The sequence below is a fragment of the Nuphar pumila genome, chromosome 15 (genome assembly GCF_984573655.1).
Source record: "Nuphar pumila chromosome 15, dmNupPumi1.hap1.1, whole genome shotgun sequence".
NCBI classification, from domain to species: Eukaryota; Viridiplantae; Streptophyta; class Magnoliopsida; order Nymphaeales; family Nymphaeaceae; genus Nuphar; species Nuphar pumila.
Window position 1 is genome coordinate 81615646 of NC_143263.1, and position 18442 is coordinate 81634087.

Consider the following 18442-nt stretch of genomic DNA (forward strand, 5'->3'; position numbering starts at 1 on the left):
TAATGCCCTATTTATGCAAATAATAATATTTTATGCAAATTTTGGTGTAAAATAACGATATGATATTATTTAAATATATAAAATAAGGTGGGCTCAGGCTTTGGATCCCAAAGTGGATCATGGACTCTTGGGCTGAAGTCCACAGTCCACTTATTTTAAGAAAAGTAAGTCAAAATAATAAAAGAAAAAACTAAATAATAAAGAAATAAAATATATGTATAATATATATTTTGGAAAAGAGTTTAGAAGGGTGTGTTTCTTCCTTAAAAGTGGTATTCTCTTATTTATATAAAAAGGGGCTTGAAGTTCTCTCTCTCAAAAATCAACCTTAAGAGATAGGGCAATAACGAGTGAAAGAGGGCTACGACAGAGAGAAATAGAGAGGTTGCGCCTCTTTTTTCACCTTCTTCTTATTCTTATTCTTCGCAGTTCAAATCCCAGCAAAAAGGTATGTGCACTCTCTCTCTCATGACTCTATAGGTAAGGAAAATCGCATTGGTCAATTCAAGTGTAGGTTTAAGAAATAACAGGTTCGGTTTTCTATTAGGAGGTGCATTTTTTTTGTTCCATGCTTAAGTAGATAAAAAGAAAGGAAAAACCTGTTTTTTATTTTGGGTGTTCTTGATTGCATGATAGGTTAGTTATGCTCTGGTTTTTGTTGCATCATGATTTTCAGATTTGTGATTCAAGCATGTTTCTATTCTAACAATTTCCAAATTTTTTATTCAGCATATTCAGATTTTTATGGGTTCATTGTAGATTTGTTAACTAAACCAAAATATGATTTGTTTTATTCAGCTGCTAGTATTAAATGTTTGTGTGCTGAAACTATAATTTTATTACATGCCTATGATAGAGGTTATATTTGCAAAAAAAAAAGGCGATTTGTTGGGATGCATGCATATTCTGATCCTGTTAGGTCAGTCTGTTTTTCCTTTTGATTCGTGCTTGTTCTTATTAGTTTTGTATATAGGTCACATTTAGATTAAAGTCTACCATGACCCAACTCCAGCCCTGCTATGTCACATATGGACAACTAAGGCCTAGAGTGACAAAGAACAATGCAGGTCTAGTCAGTTCAAACCCTCCTCTAGACTCAATCAAGCTTTTTAGGTTCTGACTCATACCCAACCCAAACCCGAATTATCTTTCTGTAACCATATCCAGAATAGTATGTGTCTGTGTGTCCACATCTAATTATGGTAAGAACTTAGATTTGATTGATTCTTGTGATGTAAGACTCATTGATATGATGTTGTGAATGTCTCACAACATGGCATTTTGTAGGACTTTACCTGCAAATGGTTGTTAACCTAATGTTGTAGATAATAGTTTTGTTAAAAAAAAACTTTGATATTTCAAATAAGGAATTTTGCATATGAGATATGTTGCAAAGGTATAGACATCTGTAATAGTACAAACAATCATAGTTCATGGTTTGCATGTGGCAAAAGACTATTCTTCAATGTATATGTCATACTAATTTTTTTAGCAGATTTGGAAGAGATAAATATTAAAAGTAAAAAATATTGTTGAAATGAAAATGTTTACAAAGGGAACAAGCTTTTTAACCAATGGGGGCTCCAACCACCTCTTAGGAGCAGTTTGTGCAAATCGCTAGGTGTGGAACATTAGGATAAATATTGTATTTCAGTGTGCGTTAAATATGAGATTCATTCATGATTTATTATGTATTTTTGTTGCGCTAAATCTGGGATCCCCTTGAAAAAAATGATTTCTCATAAAGCAATTTGAATATGAGATTTAAAATTAATAAATTGGGTCTTGATTGAAACATATCAAGTCTAAATTTCTAGTTCGAGTAAATATGGGTTTTTATTTTATTATGCATATGATTTCTTATAGCCATAAGCATAGGTGTGCATTTCAGGTGAGATTAATGGAAATACAAAACGCTATTCTCTTGTTCATGTGAGTTTGGTGTTCACTTAAATTTGTATTATTATTTAAATGTATTAATTTGAATTTTGGTTATGGTTGCACCACTTGTGAGCCTTTGTAAGTCAATTGTTTGTGCGTTGTTCTTGAAGTAATAAATTGTAAATGCATTGATATATTGTTTTATAACGCTTCTAAATTAGGTTTGAGGTAGCACAAGTATTATATTATTAAAAATAACGAGGGTAAATACCCAATTAGATATTGCATGTTGATTTGCATGTGTTATTGTGTGAAAAGCCTTTAATTAATCAAGATTGGTATAAGTGATCAAACTGTATAATTAACTATTCTTCCTTGTCTACTCTCAAAAATAGTGGGATCTTTGGATGGTGGTCATGGAAGACCGTGTAGACAATGAACGTTGTGTGCAATGTTTACCCCCAAAACTTGATGGGTGGTTTATATTCCTAGCCATGATTGTAGGAAACTTTCACTACTTTGCTTGGGGGTAGTATTGTTTGACTCAGCTGCAGTTATTGATATACCAAGAAAAGTGGCATCGAGGGTGATGATACCCTTGTCATCCTCACATTAGGTGATGATTCATAATGTTTCGATTTAGGGTGATGATTCATGACGTCATTCTATGAACTTGTGTGTGACACAGTTAATAAAATATAATTGTGTGATAAGATACCAACTGAGAACTGCCTTAGACCTCAAGATTTATACTCGTTTTTAGTATCCATAGGTTCTATGCAAGATAAAACTTAAATGTGTTGCATTAAGTATGGGCATGCATTCAAAAGCCATGGTTGATAATTAAATTAAAAAGACATTCATGAAAGTTGCACTGATTTATGCATCCCCAATGGTTAATGTAGCATATGATTTTTTTTTGCCTTAATTAAACTAGTTTATATTGCAAGCATGTTTTAAGTATGAATTGCATGTTAAGGCCCTCTTAAACTTATGTTTGATTTAATGTATGTTATTTTTTCTTATTATTGGATTTGAGATGGTCTCGTATGAGAACTTTAGTTTATACCATTTTGTTAAAACCTTTTTCAAGTACAGAGGCTTAATGATAGTGAGACCAACTTGTTGGAGGGAGCGCTTGTTTATGTTTTGGTGGATCATCTTCTGACCGTTGTAGGAGTTTAATATTTTTGAGAAACTTATAGGACTAGAGTGACAAAGAACCATGCAACCCTCCTCTAGACTCAACCAGGCTCTTTATGTTCTAACCCATACCCAACCCAAGCTTAAACTATTTTTCTGTACACATATAGAATAATATGTGAGTCTGTGCGTTCATATTTAATTCAAACAAGAACTTAGATTTGATTGATTCCTGCAATGAAAAACTCATTGATATGCTGTTGTTAATGTCTCTTGACATGGTTGTTTGTAGGACTTTACCCGCAAATGCTTGGTAACCTAATGCTATTTAGATAATAGTCTTGTTAAAAAAAGCTTTGATATTTCAAATAGGAAATTTTGTATATGAGATATGCGGCAATGGTATGGGCGGCTATAACAATATAAACAATCATAGTTTATGGCTTGCACGTGGCAAAAGACTATTTCTTAATGTATCTGTCATACTGATTTTTTTTAGCAAATTTAGAAGAGAAATATTAAGAGTAAAGAATAGTGTTGAAATGAAAATGTTCACAAAAGGAACAAGCTTTTTAACCAACAGGGAGTCCAACCATCTTGTAGGAGTATATTGTCCAAATCGCTAGGTGTGGAACATTAGGATAAGTACTATATTTCAATGGAAGTTAAATATGTGATTCATTCATGATTTAATTTGTATTTTTGTTGCGCTAATTATGGGTTTTCCTTAAAAAATTCTAATTTATTGTGAAACAATTTGAATATGAGATTTAAAATTAATAAATCGATTGTTGATTGAAGTGTATTAAGTTTGAATTTCTAGTTCGATTAAATATGGGTTTTTATTTAATTATGCATCTGATTTCTTATAGCCATAAACATAGGTATGCATTTCAGGTGAGATTAATGGGAATACAAATTAGTATTCTCATGTTCATGTGAGTTTGCCGTTCACTTAAATTTATATTGTTATTTAAGTGTATTGATTTGAATGGTGGTTATGGTTGAACCACATGTGGGCCTTTGGAGGTCGGTTGATTGTGAATTGTTCTTGAAGTAATAAATTACGAATGTATTGATATATTATTTTATAATGCTTTTGAATTAGTTTTAAGATAGCACGAGTATTACATTGTTAAAATTAATGAGAGTAAAGGCCCAATTAGATATTGCACGTTGATTTACATGATGTTCATACATGAAAAACCTTTAATTAATTAAGAATGGTATAAGGGACCAAACTGTATAATTAATTGTTCTTCCTGGATTGCCTTCTAAAATGGTGAAAACCTCAGATGACGGTCATGGGGGATCATGAGGATACTAAATGTTTGTTTATCCCCAAAACCCAATGAGTGGTTTATGTTCTTAGACACAGTTGTAGGAAACTTCCACTACTTTTTTGAAGGTGTTGTTGTCTGACTCAACTGTAGCTATTGGTATACCAAGAAAAGTGGCATCGAATGATAATGATGCCCTTGTCGTTCTGACATTAGGTAATGATTCTTAATGTTCTTATTTAGGGTAATGATTCTCGACGTTGGTCGATGGTTTTGTGTGGGACCCAGTTAATAGAATACAACTGTATAATAAAATATCAACTAAAAACTACCTTGGACCTCAAAATTTGTATTCGTTTTTAGTATACGAGAGTTTTATACAATATGAAACTTAAAAATATTGCATTAAGTGTGGGCATGCATTCAAAAGCAATGGTTGATAATTAAATTAAAAAGTCATTCATGAAAGTTGCATTGATTCAAGCATTCCTAATTGTTCATGTACCATATGATTTTTTGTTACTTTAATTAAATTGATTTATATTGCAAGTTTGTTTTAAGTATGAATTGTATGTTAAGGCCCTCTTAAACCTATGTTTGATTTGATGTATGTTTTTTTCTTTACTATTGAATTTGAGAGATTTTCGTACGAGAACTTCAGTTTTTACTCGTTTTCTTAAATTTTTTTTAGGTACTGAGGCTCAGTGATAGTAGAACTGACATGCTGGAAGGAGTCACTGTTTATGATTTAGTGGACTAGATTTTGACTGTTATAGAGTTTAATGTTTTTTAGAACTTGTTGAACTTAAAATTTTATTGTTTAGTTAAATTACATTCAATTTAAATATGTGGGTTGAATAAATTTATGTTGGGAATGTATGTTGGTTTGTGGATATGAAATCTTTAATGTGCTTTAGATCATTGAGATATCTTTATACAATATTTCAAAATCATTTATTTATTTAACTTTGTTTTCGCATTTTTTTGAGGGTCAGTTTGGGGTCATTACACTTTAGTACATTATGAGCCGTTGATTTTTGAAACATTTAAAAAACATACTTAAATGTCATAATCACATGATTCACGACCCGTTTTCCACTAAACAAACATTATACATCCATAAGGTATGATCTAAAGAAATCTAAAAATATGAAAACAAAGGTAATTTATACTCAAGTAATGTACCTTCATTAATACCAAATATTTAACCATATATATATATACTACAATTGATTTAAATACAATCTACCTGTCAAATGTGCACAATGCCTTTTGGGGGTGTTTTTTTCTCACATCTAACACCACAATTATGATCTAGATGTTTTATTTAAGGAGAATCAACTTTTGAATTGCCAAAATGTGATTTGTATATAGGTTTTCTTGATGATCCAATTATCAATGGCTATGAATGCATAGATTTCCCTAACTCAAAAAACAAGTTTTTTCATCAAAAAACATGTCCCAAGAGTCAATTTATACTAAATCAATCATGTTAATACATATATGAGGTCAAATTGAATCAAAACAACTCGTATCATGGGATCCCAACTCGAGTGTAAGTGCAATTGATTTTAGCGCACTCACACACACACACATACACACACACACACACACACACACACACATATATATATATATATATATATATATATATATATATATATATATATATATATATAGAGAGAGAGAGAGAGAGAGAGAGAGAGAGAGAGAGAGAGAGAGAGAGAGAGAGAGAGAGAGAGAGAGAGAGAGAGAGAGAAGGGGGATGGACCACCCCTTGTCATCCCCTTCAAGTGAGTGTGCTAGACATGTTTTTTAGCTAATTTGATCATATGGATGTGATCTCCGTGGTTGAAAGCATATGATTAGACTATTGGATCAAACTTTTTTATGCGTAGGTAACATTTACAAAGGGGTCAAACAATCAATGGTTCTAAAATTTATGAAAATTTTATATTATAAATTCTTACCTTTACATCAAAAACTTTGATCCAAACATCTATTCTTACATTTTCAACCATGGAGATCACATTCATATGCCAAAACATACTGATTTTGAAGGGAAGGACAATGAGTGGACCATCCCCCTTCTCTCTCTCTGTATATTAATATTTGCTACCTTCGCATTCATATGTAAAAAAACTTTTTAATAGTAATGTTTTAAAAGATTTAATATTTTTTGCACATTTGATCCTCTCAAACCAAAACAATATAGGTTTCCACAAGCGGCTATGAATGATGTTCCTTCAAAGTAGATTCAAATTTTGCTCTAGATCATTTTGACTCATTTTACAATAGAGGCATATTGAGTGACTTTGGTTAGTTTGAAAAGAATGTTTCAGGTTTTCAGGTACATATTGGAGTAAAATCCTTATTGGTCTACTAAATGTGTGGTGCAGTATAAGGATCTAATTCCAAATTGTGGGCCCATATAAGACACACTCATTGTCTATGACCAATGTTCAATGCCAATCGTGTCTCAAAGGCATCAACCACTACCTCTTAATAGGATTATCTGACACCATATATATTAAATTGCCTTACTATCACATATACATTATCATGTATATTACTAGCACTTGTGTCTCATGATTCACGTTTTTTTGCCAGATCTTCGAGTTTGAGTGATTTCTTCACACTGGAATCATGAGTAGGTTTATCTTCCTAAGGCCTTATCTTTATAATAGTAAAAAAAAAACAAAAGAAAACATACTGCATAAGTGTGAAACATCAAAGACAGTGCATCCAAAGTTTTATGGCTGAGGTTTTTTCTTGTATCTAAATTTAGATAACCTAAACAAAAACAAGTAAAACCAAGATAAGATCTTGCATAAGTCATAATGGTAGGCAATACCAAAACAACAATTGGTGAACATAATAAATGCCATATTTGGCGAATAAAGTTATGTAAGATAATTCAAAATATTAACATCATAATTTCAAGAGGACTACAAATGGAAGTCATTTTGACTCTCATGCTCCATTTTTTCATGTTTATATACAATGGGGCCACTTAAAATCACTTTGAATTGGGTAAGAGAATGATTTTGACAAGGGTTAAATGTCTTTTAGCTTTTTTGTTGTTGTTCTATTTATTATATGAGAAAATAAACGTTAGGTTAGGAGACATGCCATGTTGAAAAATCATGGACGCCACACCCGATAACATAAAAGCCTGAAGCCGCCCCCTCATCCACCAAACAAGTATGTTACAGGGACATATCATTTGAGTGGTGTCCCTCATGACACAAGCAGACACGCTCGGACACTTGGACATAGACACCGGCATGTACGGTCAAGATTTCAATATTATGTTAATATTTATTAATATTTTAAGCATTAAAAAATAGTTTTTTGTTGATTAAATTTTTTAAAAGTTCTATATCTTTGTGTCCTAATTTCGAACAAAATTTTGAAGTTAAATAAAGTTAAAAACAATGTTAAGCATCATCGTGTCCACGTGTCCACGTGTCCACGTGACATAATCAAAGAGTCTGCTTTCCTGGCCTTGTGGCAAAGGATGTGCACCCTAGTGTATCGAACTCGTTCCATCATGCAACTTGAACGCTTGGAACGTGCCCTAACTTTTTACTAATCATAAAACGAGAGACCTGTTCCGTCCACGACCAATGCTAGCCCAAAGTTTTTGGTAATTTCAGAGGGCGCCATGTCATTATCCCCGCCAAAACCTAGGGCACCATCCCTTTTGCTTTCCCGCCAAAAACACCCAGGTTGGGCGAAGATCACTCCCCCCACTCAAATAAGGCAAACCATCGAGACCTTGTTGGATCTCTCTCTCTCTCTCTCTCGAGACGCCATTGCTCTCTCTCTCTAAGCAGAGATGGATATCAGCGAGGAGATGATCTTGGCATCCAAGCGAACGTTCATGGAGTTCCTTGATGAAGATGTAAAAAAATCCCTAACTCCCACAATCTCTCTCTCTGCAGCAAATGATTTTTGGGTATACTGTCTATTGTAGGCGGGAAGAGGAATCTACATGGAGAAGATAAGGAGCATGATCAGCCAGGGCCGCCACCGCCTGCTCGTCGACCTCTCTGATCTCCGAAACTTCAACCACGACCTCACTCGCAGGTCTCTTTCCCCCATTTTTTTTCTCTCTCTCTCTCTCTTTGTGGGTGTTACTGATTCTCTTGATTTTGGTTGTTTGATTTAGGTTGATCAGAAATCCCGGGGATTACATGCAAGCATTCTCGGACGCTCTCACGGAGGTAACGAGAAACGTGAATCCCAAGTATCTGCAGGAAGATGAGAGGGTGCTCGTTGGGTTTCAGGGCCAATTTGGGTTCCACAAGGTTACTCCGAGGGAGCTTCTATCCCCTTTTCTCGGCACCATGGCCTGTGTCGAGGGCATCGTTACCAAATGTCAGTTGATTCGTTCCCCACTTCCGCTAATGTTTGCGCACTTGTTTTTCGTGTTTCTTGTTTAAAAATGCCCTTTGATAGAGATATACCAGCATATAATACAAATACAAGATGCTGTTTGGGAAACATAGAACTTGAAATGCTAATACGATTTTGGAATGATTCCGGAAATATTGGGAATTGGAGTCTCTTTTGTAATTATTAAATGGGTGGAATTGCTACGTACTATTGTTCTCTTTTATAATTTGTAGATCTTGGAGTAAAAAAAATTATGGACCCATCTGGTTTAACATGGACCGATTTTACAGGAAAATCGGATTGATTCCTAAAATTGTTCATCATCAATTTGAACCATTTTTCACAGTATTAAGTAAATTTTATTTTCATCTCACTTGTCATTGTTCTTCTAAGTGACAAACGGGGATACTAAGCTGCCTGGAGTTGCTTATTAGAAAAAAAAAAGATTGGCTTTTCAACAGCTTCATTTGAACATCATCCCGTTTATTCTTTTGCTCATTTTTTTATGCAGGCTCATTGGTAAGGCCTAAGGTTGTCAAAAGCGTTCATTTCTGCCCAGCTACAGGGGACTTCATGTCTCGCGAATATCGCGATATTACATCCAATATGGGCTTACCTACTGGATCCGTGTATCCTACCAGGGTAAAAATTAAAAGATCTTTGCTTTACTTTTATCCAAGTTATATTGCAAAATTTTATTCTTTATACAGAATGATGTAATGGGATCAAACAAAAACTTTAGACATGCTGGTTTTTATTCTATCTGTTATTGTCTTTGAAATGTAGCAGTCAATGACAGTTTTTTGTGCAGATGACAATTCAATCTGCTTGTGTTGTGCATCACATGAAAAGGGTGCATGAAGTAGATATTCTCAAAATAAATGCAAAACATTTCATGGATCATATACCTCTGGGTGATTCCATTTGAATTACTGTGATTCATTATGAAATATAATGCAGGATGACAATGGAAACCTGTTGGTTACTGAGTATGGGTTGTGCAAGTATAAAGATCACCAAACTTTGTCAATCCAAGAGGTCCCCGAGAATTCTGCTCCTGGTCAGCTTCCAAGATCAGTGGATGTCATTGTAGAGGATGATCTGGTAGATTCATGCAAGCCTGGAGATCGTGTTGCAATTGTTGGAATCTACAAAGCTTTGCCTGGAAAGAGCAAGGGGAGCGTCAACGGGGTGTTCAGGTTTCTAAACAACCCTTCTTCAGTTTCTTATGCTGCTTTTGGGCAATAATACATCATGATGCTCATATAAAATCTGCTGCAATAGGACTATTCTTATTGCAAACAATGTGTATCTGCTCAACAAAGAAGTAAATGCGCCAGTCTTCACTAGTGATGATATAAAGAACATCAAAAGAATAGGAAACAGAGCTGATGCATTTGATATACTGGGAGATTCACTTGCACCATCTATATATGGGCATTCATGGATAAAAAAAGCCGTAATTCTGCTGATGCTCGGTGGAGTGGAGAAGAACCTTCCGAATGGTACACACTTGAGAGGGTATGTAGGTATTTTCTTCATGATTAGTTCCGTTACAGTCATGTGCAGTCTTACATGGTGCAAGTTGAAACATATTTTACAGTGACATAAATATGATGATGGTTGGTGATCCGTCTGTGGCAAAGTCTCAGCTTCTAAGGGCTATCATGAACATTGCACCACTGGCTATATCAACAACAGGTCGTGGCTCTTCTGGTGTTGGTCTCACAGCTGCTGTTACCTCAGACCAAGAAACAGGTAAGTGTTGCGACAATAGATGCACACACAGGCTTGAACATTGTTGGCAGTTAGAATGAGACTAACATGGTCTTTTTTTTTTCCAGGAGAGAGAAGACTGGAAGCTGGTGCCATGGTTCTTGCTGATCGAGGTGTTGTATGCATTGATGAATTTGACAAGATGAGTGATCAAGATCGCGTGGCCATACATGAAGCCATGGAGCAACAGACTGTGACAATTGCCAAAGCTGGTATCCATGCATCTTTAAATGCCAGGTGCAGTGTAGTTGCAGCTGCCAATCCTATATATGGATCTGTAAGTTCTCATTCTATGGTGCTGTTTTGGTCTCTAATGGAATCATCTGTGAGAATTTTCCTCTTATCATATGTTTATAAAGTTAAATTATTATTCCAGTATATTGTATATACTTTATATGGAATTATCTGTATGTTTTCTTTTTTTAATTGAATTATACGTCCAGTAAATCTTATCTATCGAGTCACCAAATTGTAATTTGTATTAAGCCCATTTTTTTTGGAAACCAAGAATGTAATGTGGTCAACATGATATGCAATTGGATATGCTCATTATTCTTGCAAAATTGTGTGTCCTGATAATCTAGATCATCAATTTTGGATCTAATGACCTGGATGTATGTATGTTTATACTAGGTCCTTATCAACTAATGGAAGAGTTTATCTTAAGTTCCTGTTCAATGATGTCATGAATAACTGTGCAGTATGATCGTTCATTGACTCCAACGAAGAACATTGGCCTCCCTGACTCATTACTATCTCGTTTTGATTTGCTATTTATTGTGCTCGACCAAATGGATCCTGAGATTGATCGTCAAATTTCAGAGCATGTATTACGAATGCATCGATATCGTTCTGCAACAGAAGATGGAGGTACACGAATGTGTCAAGCCATCTTACAGCTTTTCCTTATGATGCAAACTAGAAGCTTATGATACATTTTTACTTTCATAGGTATGACATCACTGGATGAGAATTCAAGATATGTTGAAGACGATGAGACTGATGCCACAGCATCCATTTTTGTCAAGTACAACAGAATGCTTCATGGTGAAAAAAGAGCAAAAAGGTTCAAAAAAGAAACTCTCACAATCAAATTTCTGAAAAAATATATACATTATGCAAAAAGCAGGCATCAACCTGTGCTGACCGATGAGGTAACTTGATACTATTTCCTTTTAGGCTCTTATATGTATTTCTGCCATGGTCATGCATCACAACACATACTTGTTTTTGGCCTAGAAGATTATGAATTCTTGTTTGAACCAAAGTTGTATTACATTGTCAAAGCTGGCCATCATCATTTTGAACTTTATTCTTAAGTCTCTTTGTTTAATTCTATGCTGTAGGCATCAGATTGTATTTCAACAGCATATGCTGAACTTCGGAATGCAAATCCAAATGAAAAGGTTGGCACTGACATTTATTCTATATCAATCAACCTCCTATGTTTCTCAAGAAGTTTCATATGTTTGATGGAGATGTTATGGTTGCCCTGCAGTCTGGAGGTGGAACCCTTCCAATAACTGCAAGGACTTTAGAGACTATCATCCGTCTTTCAACTGCACATGCTAAATTGAAGTTGAAAAGTGAGGTACTGTCTTCCATGTATATAACTATCTACTTCTCAAATAGGTTATATCACAGATTTCATGCAAACGTACATGCAAGGATTATAATTTATATGCTATATATCATGTGGGCTTAATTTGTGTATGCGGCATTTGTGAAAATTTGAAAAGAGAAACATGGGGGCATTCTGGGAAGAGAGGTGCTAGATTATTTTGATCCTGCTTTACTTGTAGGTTCTAAAGGTTGACGTTGAGGCTGCCCTTAAAGTTCTGAACTTTGCCATTTATCATCAAGAGCTAACAGACATGGAAGAACGTGAACAAGAAAGAGGGAGGGAGCAAGAAAGGAAACTTAGAGCAGATCGTGATGAAGGCAGCAATGTTGATTCAGACCACCACCATGCTCGGCCATCAAATGGTGTAAAGTGAGTAAACTCCTAGTGAAGGTCCTACTTCCTGTGCTAAACTGTTAGTCTTTTTTATTCCTGAATCATATCACTTGGTAAGAGAAGACATTTTACCTCTTCATGCTCTCTTTGAGTCTATACATATGTAGTCCCAGTATCTTATTTTGGATTAAATCATGATTTCCATCTCATATCCATAGGTCTGCAAAGGAGCTGAGCCTTGGCAGGTTTGATCTCTAAATGAGTCTGAACTATTTGTTCATGCTCGATCTCAGTTTGTTTGATGTGATCAAATGTTTGAATGACAGATTCAAAGACACCCTGAAATAATTGGTTAAATTTTAAACCTTTTAGTCTTCTAAAACTTAAATAAATAATATTACTGGAAACCATCATTAAATACTGTGTTCTTAAATTGTGCATATGACATTTTTTATTGATTTCTTTCCTGAAATGGGAAAATTATATTTTTCCAGTCTTAAAGCACAATATCAAAGACCGATACACGAGTTTGGGAGTTGCAATTGAAGGTCTAAAACGTTTAGAATAAACAAACAATTGAAAATGAAAGCACAAAACAGAATTAGATGAAGTTTCTACAATAAACTCCATAAATGGAAAGCTTACTCACATTTTCCTCATTAATAGATTAGCAGGTCTTCAAGCTACAGTTACTGATTGGTATCCAGTTTAAGTTTGTAATAAGGTTAAGGAATGAATGACAATATAAACTTTGCAAAAGGTTCAGTCATAAACTAAGTATCATAAGTAGTTATCTTTTAATAGTAATGCAACCCATGTTTGATATTCAAAAGAATTGTGTTTGATCAATGCTAATTGGGCTACTTTTGTTTTGCCATTAGAATGCTTCTTTTTGTATAGAAATGGCATAATGATTGAGTTCTTAATGCACTGTAAGATTTACATGAATTAATTTCACATAGGAAACTTGCTGCCCGGCATTAGCATTGGTGTTTCTTATTTTCAGCATTTTGTATATTTATATTGTTCTTATTTAAAACACATGATGCATGCAGTGGAACAGCAGATCCTATGGAAATAGATGCCTCAGCTGAAGTGCCTGATGTGGATATTCCTATTGAAAGGTACCTTGCTTTTCCCTCCATTCCCCAAAGTTGCCTTTAGCTAGGCAATGTTGAGTTTGTGGTTATAACAGTAATTTCTTTCTCAAATTTGAAGGTTAAGTGTAAAGAGTTGAAAAACAAAATAAATGAAGGTTAAATACTATTAACAATCATTGCCATGGGTTTTGCAGAGTAGATAGATTTAATCTTAAATTTAGTTCACATATGCGAGTGAACCATCTGGAGGTCATCTCAATAGCAGAGATTGAACAGATTGTTAACTTGGGGACAGTACCACCTTACACAAGGCCAGAAATAACGGCCATGATACAGGTATGTTTTGATGTAAGCAAGAAGAGTATGGAATTACCTACAAAGCTGTTTATAGATTAATTTATTCCTGATTTTGGTGTCACTTAGATTACTTGGGCAAACTCCCTGATGTCATACATTACCAATCACCAAGGATTGGAGTGCTACAAACAACTTAAGTTTTTTGGTCTTTTTGGCAGAAACTTCAATCGGACAATCGAGTCATGATAGTTGGAGAAACCGTGCATCTTGTTTGAATGAATGCAGAACGGGTGGTAGCGAATGAATTCCTCTACAAAGATGGTCATTTCATTCTTCTTATGATCCATTTGAAGGTTGGTGCATTCAAATACTGGACACAAGCAATTCTGTACACGCATAATATGTAATGCAGTGTTATGCTAACCTTTTCTGTATTTGTTTACATCATTGGAGTTGTAACTCTCCCCAAAGGGTTTATGATTAATTGTTTCTGATAATGCAAATGTGTGTTCACATACCCCCAAGTGGGTTAACACTATGGCTGGGAAACAACGCTCAAAAAGAGCTTGTTCTAACTCGTGAAATAGGCTCTGAAAGCCAAAGATGAATGAGTGTTTGGTTTGGCTTGCCTCATGTAGGCTCATTAACTAGTAATAAATGTATTGTACATGTATTTCATATCAGTGTAGATGGTTGAAGTGTTTGGCTTGCAAACCAAGTTTAGAGTTCAAATCCTATTGCTTACAGCTTTGATACAATGTATTTATTTTGGAAATGAGTCAGTTTGAGCTTCTCTTAGTAGGTCTTAAGTCTAAATTCTATTATTTTCAATTTCGGGAAGTGTTATTTTTTTTTTCAAACGAGCCAGCTGAACCTCAGCTTGCTGCAAGAACAAGCGGAGCTTGAACACCATACGAATATAATTTATATGGTTTATTTAGTGGAAAACTTGGTTTGGATCGTCTAAGTTGTCTTGCAATCAAGATCTTCAAGAGCTTTAAAAATTGATTTGATTGAAAAAAAATCACAATTTTGAGTAGAAAGCACTGGATCAGATGCAAAACTCCTAATACACTTTCATATTGATCAAACAAGGCTCACAACCGTGGCTTTCTACCATAGAGCAGGATACAGTTGAGTGAAACACCTCAACACCCGTCTACTCACACGTACATACAACACCTCTCCTATCTCACAGAGGCATCATTTAAAAGGTAATGTGAAGAACTTTATTCATCACTGGTCGAATGTCATGCGTGTGCATTGTGGCAGAGCCTATGGTGCCCCGCCTATTGCTAAGTGCAAAGCTCATGTCTTACTTATGGCATGCGGTGGCAGCACGAGGCAAGACAACATTGCTGGTGAGTAACTCAACAAATAAGTATTAGTGTGAGCATTACATTTCAAGTGCATCTGATGAGCTCCATACCATGGGGTCTTCTTGGGCCACCTGCTGCTATGTGTCATGCTTTGGCAGTGTCACCCGCGGCCCGTCTCAACTTTGTATCGGCAAATGGAGATCTTTTATGCGAAATTCATGTGTTGCGGTCAAGTATTTTTTATACAATCACATGTGAGAAATACACAGAAATGAGTTATTTCTTCCAAAGGTACCATGTTGGTGCTCAAGTGGGTTTGCCTGAGCTTTGGGGCTGCATATCTCTATGCAGGTTGAGAATATTTGAGTCAATATCGAAATCTTGCCCACATTCATATGTAGGAAAGACCTTGGTACAGTTATTTCAACGAAATACGAAATCTACATTGAGGAACACCATTGAGGACAAAATTGTTGTGTTCTCAAGTGGTATCAGGGTTCTTCATATTGGTGGAGTCGGCGCCTATGACACTTATATAGGAGACCTTCCTTTTGACTTGCATTGGTGCACAACCCTTATATCTTGTGAGTAGCCCATCAGAGTGCACATAGATGCTCACGAGTCACTCTTGTCGCCTTCCTTGTCCCTCAACCTTTCACTTTTGTGAGGAACTTAACGAGTGCATGTTGAGCGATGATGATTTTTCTTGGCTAATGAATTTCACTACATCATACTAAAGAAGAGAGGGAGAGACTCAGACTTTGGCGATACTTTGTGAGGTTGAAGTTACCTGCGGGCTGTTTGGGCCATGTGATACACAACTTGCCTTAACGGCGAAGAACTACGTAAGCCTACCAAAAGAGGATTAAGGTAGTGCATATCCCATACATGCTTAGCACAATAAAATTGTCTGAAAAAATAATGTCAAACAGATCGGTAGCGTGAGACGATGTCAAAGTCTTTGGTGTATGAGCGTCAAAGCCAATGAGTGATGGGTGTGTCACATTTTTTTGACGAGTGCACGAGCAATCGAAGGTCGTAGGGCTAGCTATGCGTCCAAATAAGTATTACAAACATTGAAATGAGCATAGAGTTCCCAAGACACACCGAACAAGGGGCATATTGTATTCTGAAACTTGCGTGTCCTACGAAATGTATAATGCACCCTATGAAGAACCCCTCATCACGATGGAGAAGACCTTTCAGCTCCCAACCGAAGTCAGTTACATGGATAGGATATGCACTGCCTCGAATCCGCTTTCGCCAAGCTTACATAGTTCCTTGCCAGGCAAGCAGTGTGCCACACGACCTAAACAACTCGCCAAACTCCTTTTTTGCACGAGACATGAAGGTCGAAAAAAAATGATCGGACACACTATACCATGCTGACATGAGTCCGACATGCATAGATGTTATTTTAATAATAATTTTATACTTTTAAATAATATTTCAATATTTTTAATATTGTTTTTATACTTTTAAATAGTATTTTCAAAAAATTTTCTAACTCACATGTCGAGTCTTACCCATATCTTTGTGATAATCCCGTAGATACGCACGCACCCACGTGTGCCTTGTTCTTTTACTATTTCACAGAGAATTTTGGAACACAAGTTAACAAATGAATTTGTTCATGCACACAACACCATCTACAGTCCAATCCTAACTAATTGCTAAAGCAGATCCAACCTGTTTGGGTCTCTGACCAAAATCTGATATGAATTTTGTGGGTCAGGACTAAACAATAGGATCCATTTCCTTGTTGGATGGGATTTGGTTCTATTAGGTTGGATTCCACTGGATCCAGTCTCAGCTCAGACTTTTGGAGTTGAATTTCTATGGATTCGGATATAATTCAATCAAAATTTCCTTTACCCATGTAGATACTTTGCGCTAAATCCTTCTGTTTCATGACAATATCATTGGACCCTCATTCCGGCACATATTTCCATATCCAAAACAGACCTCGACTCGCTCTACTGAAGGGTCAGGCCCAAAGTAAAAACGATCAATTGGATCCAATCCATTATTACCCTTAACTCACCTACTGGTGTTCACACGTTGCCAATATTACGTCCAAAAACGAGAGAGAGAGAGAGAGAGAGAGAGAGAGAGAGAGAGAGAGAGAGAGAGAGAGAGAGAGACCCAAATCAGGCATGGGTTTTGTAGATCCAGATGATATATAGTATGGTCCATTTCCATTAGCTGGGTCTTGGATCTATATGACGAGCTGTTTTCAGTTTTACCATGTAAAAGACTTTTTATTCAGACCTTTTTTTTTTACAATGATTGGAAGCATGGATACAAATCAGTCACAAATACCACTGAGATTATGAAGAACTCATCATATCAAACATAGATATTCACAAGCCGGCAAAATCCTGATATTAGCGTCAGATTTTCAAAAATCCTGTTTCCAATATATTGTGATATTATAACGAATTTTATATTTTAATACCACACCAAAGAATTATTTTTTAGAATTTTCAATTATTATACACACCGAGATTTTCTAGATATTATCCTCCAAAAAAACTATATATTTTTAACCCTTTCAACAAAAACCGAGAACCAGATGTGATTATGATACAAATACAATAAAATAAATTTTTAAGTACAATAAAATGATAAGATTAGAGCCTTTTGGTTTGCACAATGTTTTTCTAAGACTAATGTTCTTTTGGCTTACTCTGAGCGCTACTTAAAATACATTTCTCAGAAATTTCGTGTTTGGGATGAAAGTGAAAACCAGAAGTGCTTCATATTCTCATGAGAAATGGTTGACCTTGGCAGAAAAGGAAACAAAAGAAGAAAAGATGGAAAAAGAGGGGCGTTGCGAGAATCGAACTCGCGACCTCTCGCACCCGAAGCGAGAATCATACCACTAGACCAAACGCCCTGATGTTGTTGAAGGTCGACCCTAAATGTTATTAATAAATATTGTTTTTCTACCCGAGGCACCCTCCATAATGAATGGGCGTAGGGCCGAACAGGTCAGGTCTTTGTTGGATTCCGACCAGACCAAAACCCAAATGCTAGGTATGGGCATGAGAACTTCAAATGCAAATATTATTTGGGTCAGCTCGAGCCCGACCCGAGTAACATGGGGGTTGGATTTAGGATATAATTTTGCCCAAATATCTTAAGGCCTGGCTGACCCAAGTTTTTTTTTTTTATTTCTTCAGGTGCAAGTATATGTTTTGCACCATTTGAACTACATGGGTAGTGTTTGGGATTCATTTTCTAGACCATTGACAGTCCTATTAGACAGGTACCCAGACCCGACTG

At 35.7% G+C, this 18442-nt stretch overlaps 1 protein-coding gene and 1 non-coding gene across 2 annotated transcripts; one reads left to right on the forward strand and one right to left on the reverse strand.

The window, feature by feature from the left end:
* Positions 1–8145: 8145 nt before the first annotated feature.
* On the forward strand, positions 8146–14110 carry LOC149815768 (DNA replication licensing factor MCM3 homolog 3-like). Its single transcript, XM_089990627.1, has 16 exons — positions 8146–8211; positions 8284–8396; positions 8479–8687; positions 9217–9347; positions 9666–9904; positions 9990–10226; positions 10309–10463; positions 10550–10758; positions 11183–11351; positions 11433–11635; positions 11828–11887; positions 11980–12072; positions 12284–12474; positions 13494–13562; positions 13733–13874; positions 14054–14110. The coding sequence occupies exons 1-16, from the start codon at positions 8146–8148 to the stop codon at positions 14108–14110; spliced, it is 2343 nt and encodes a 780-aa protein (XP_089846753.1).
* A 3871-nt stretch (positions 14111–17981) lies between these two features.
* Positions 17982–18053, reverse strand: TRNAP-CGG (transfer RNA proline (anticodon CGG)). The gene has a single exon. It is a non-coding gene; the product is annotated as a tRNA-Pro (tRNA).
* Between the last annotated feature and the right edge of the window lie 389 nt (positions 18054–18442).

What these genes read in the sequence shown, in the direction of transcription:
- LOC149815768 (XM_089990627.1), top strand. Translation starts at nt 8,146, where the DNA reads ATGGATATCAGCGAGGAGATGATCTTGGCATCCAAGCGAACGTTCATG. An exon ending in GATCCGTGTATCCTACCAGG is followed by an intron (nt 9,348 to 9,665) that starts GTAAAAATTAAA and finishes AATATAATGCAG; the next exon opens with GATGACAATGGAAACCTGTT. An exon ending in AATGGTACACACTTGAGAGG is followed by an intron (nt 10,227 to 10,308) that starts GTATGTAGGTAT and finishes CATATTTTACAG; the next exon opens with TGACATAAATATGATGATGG.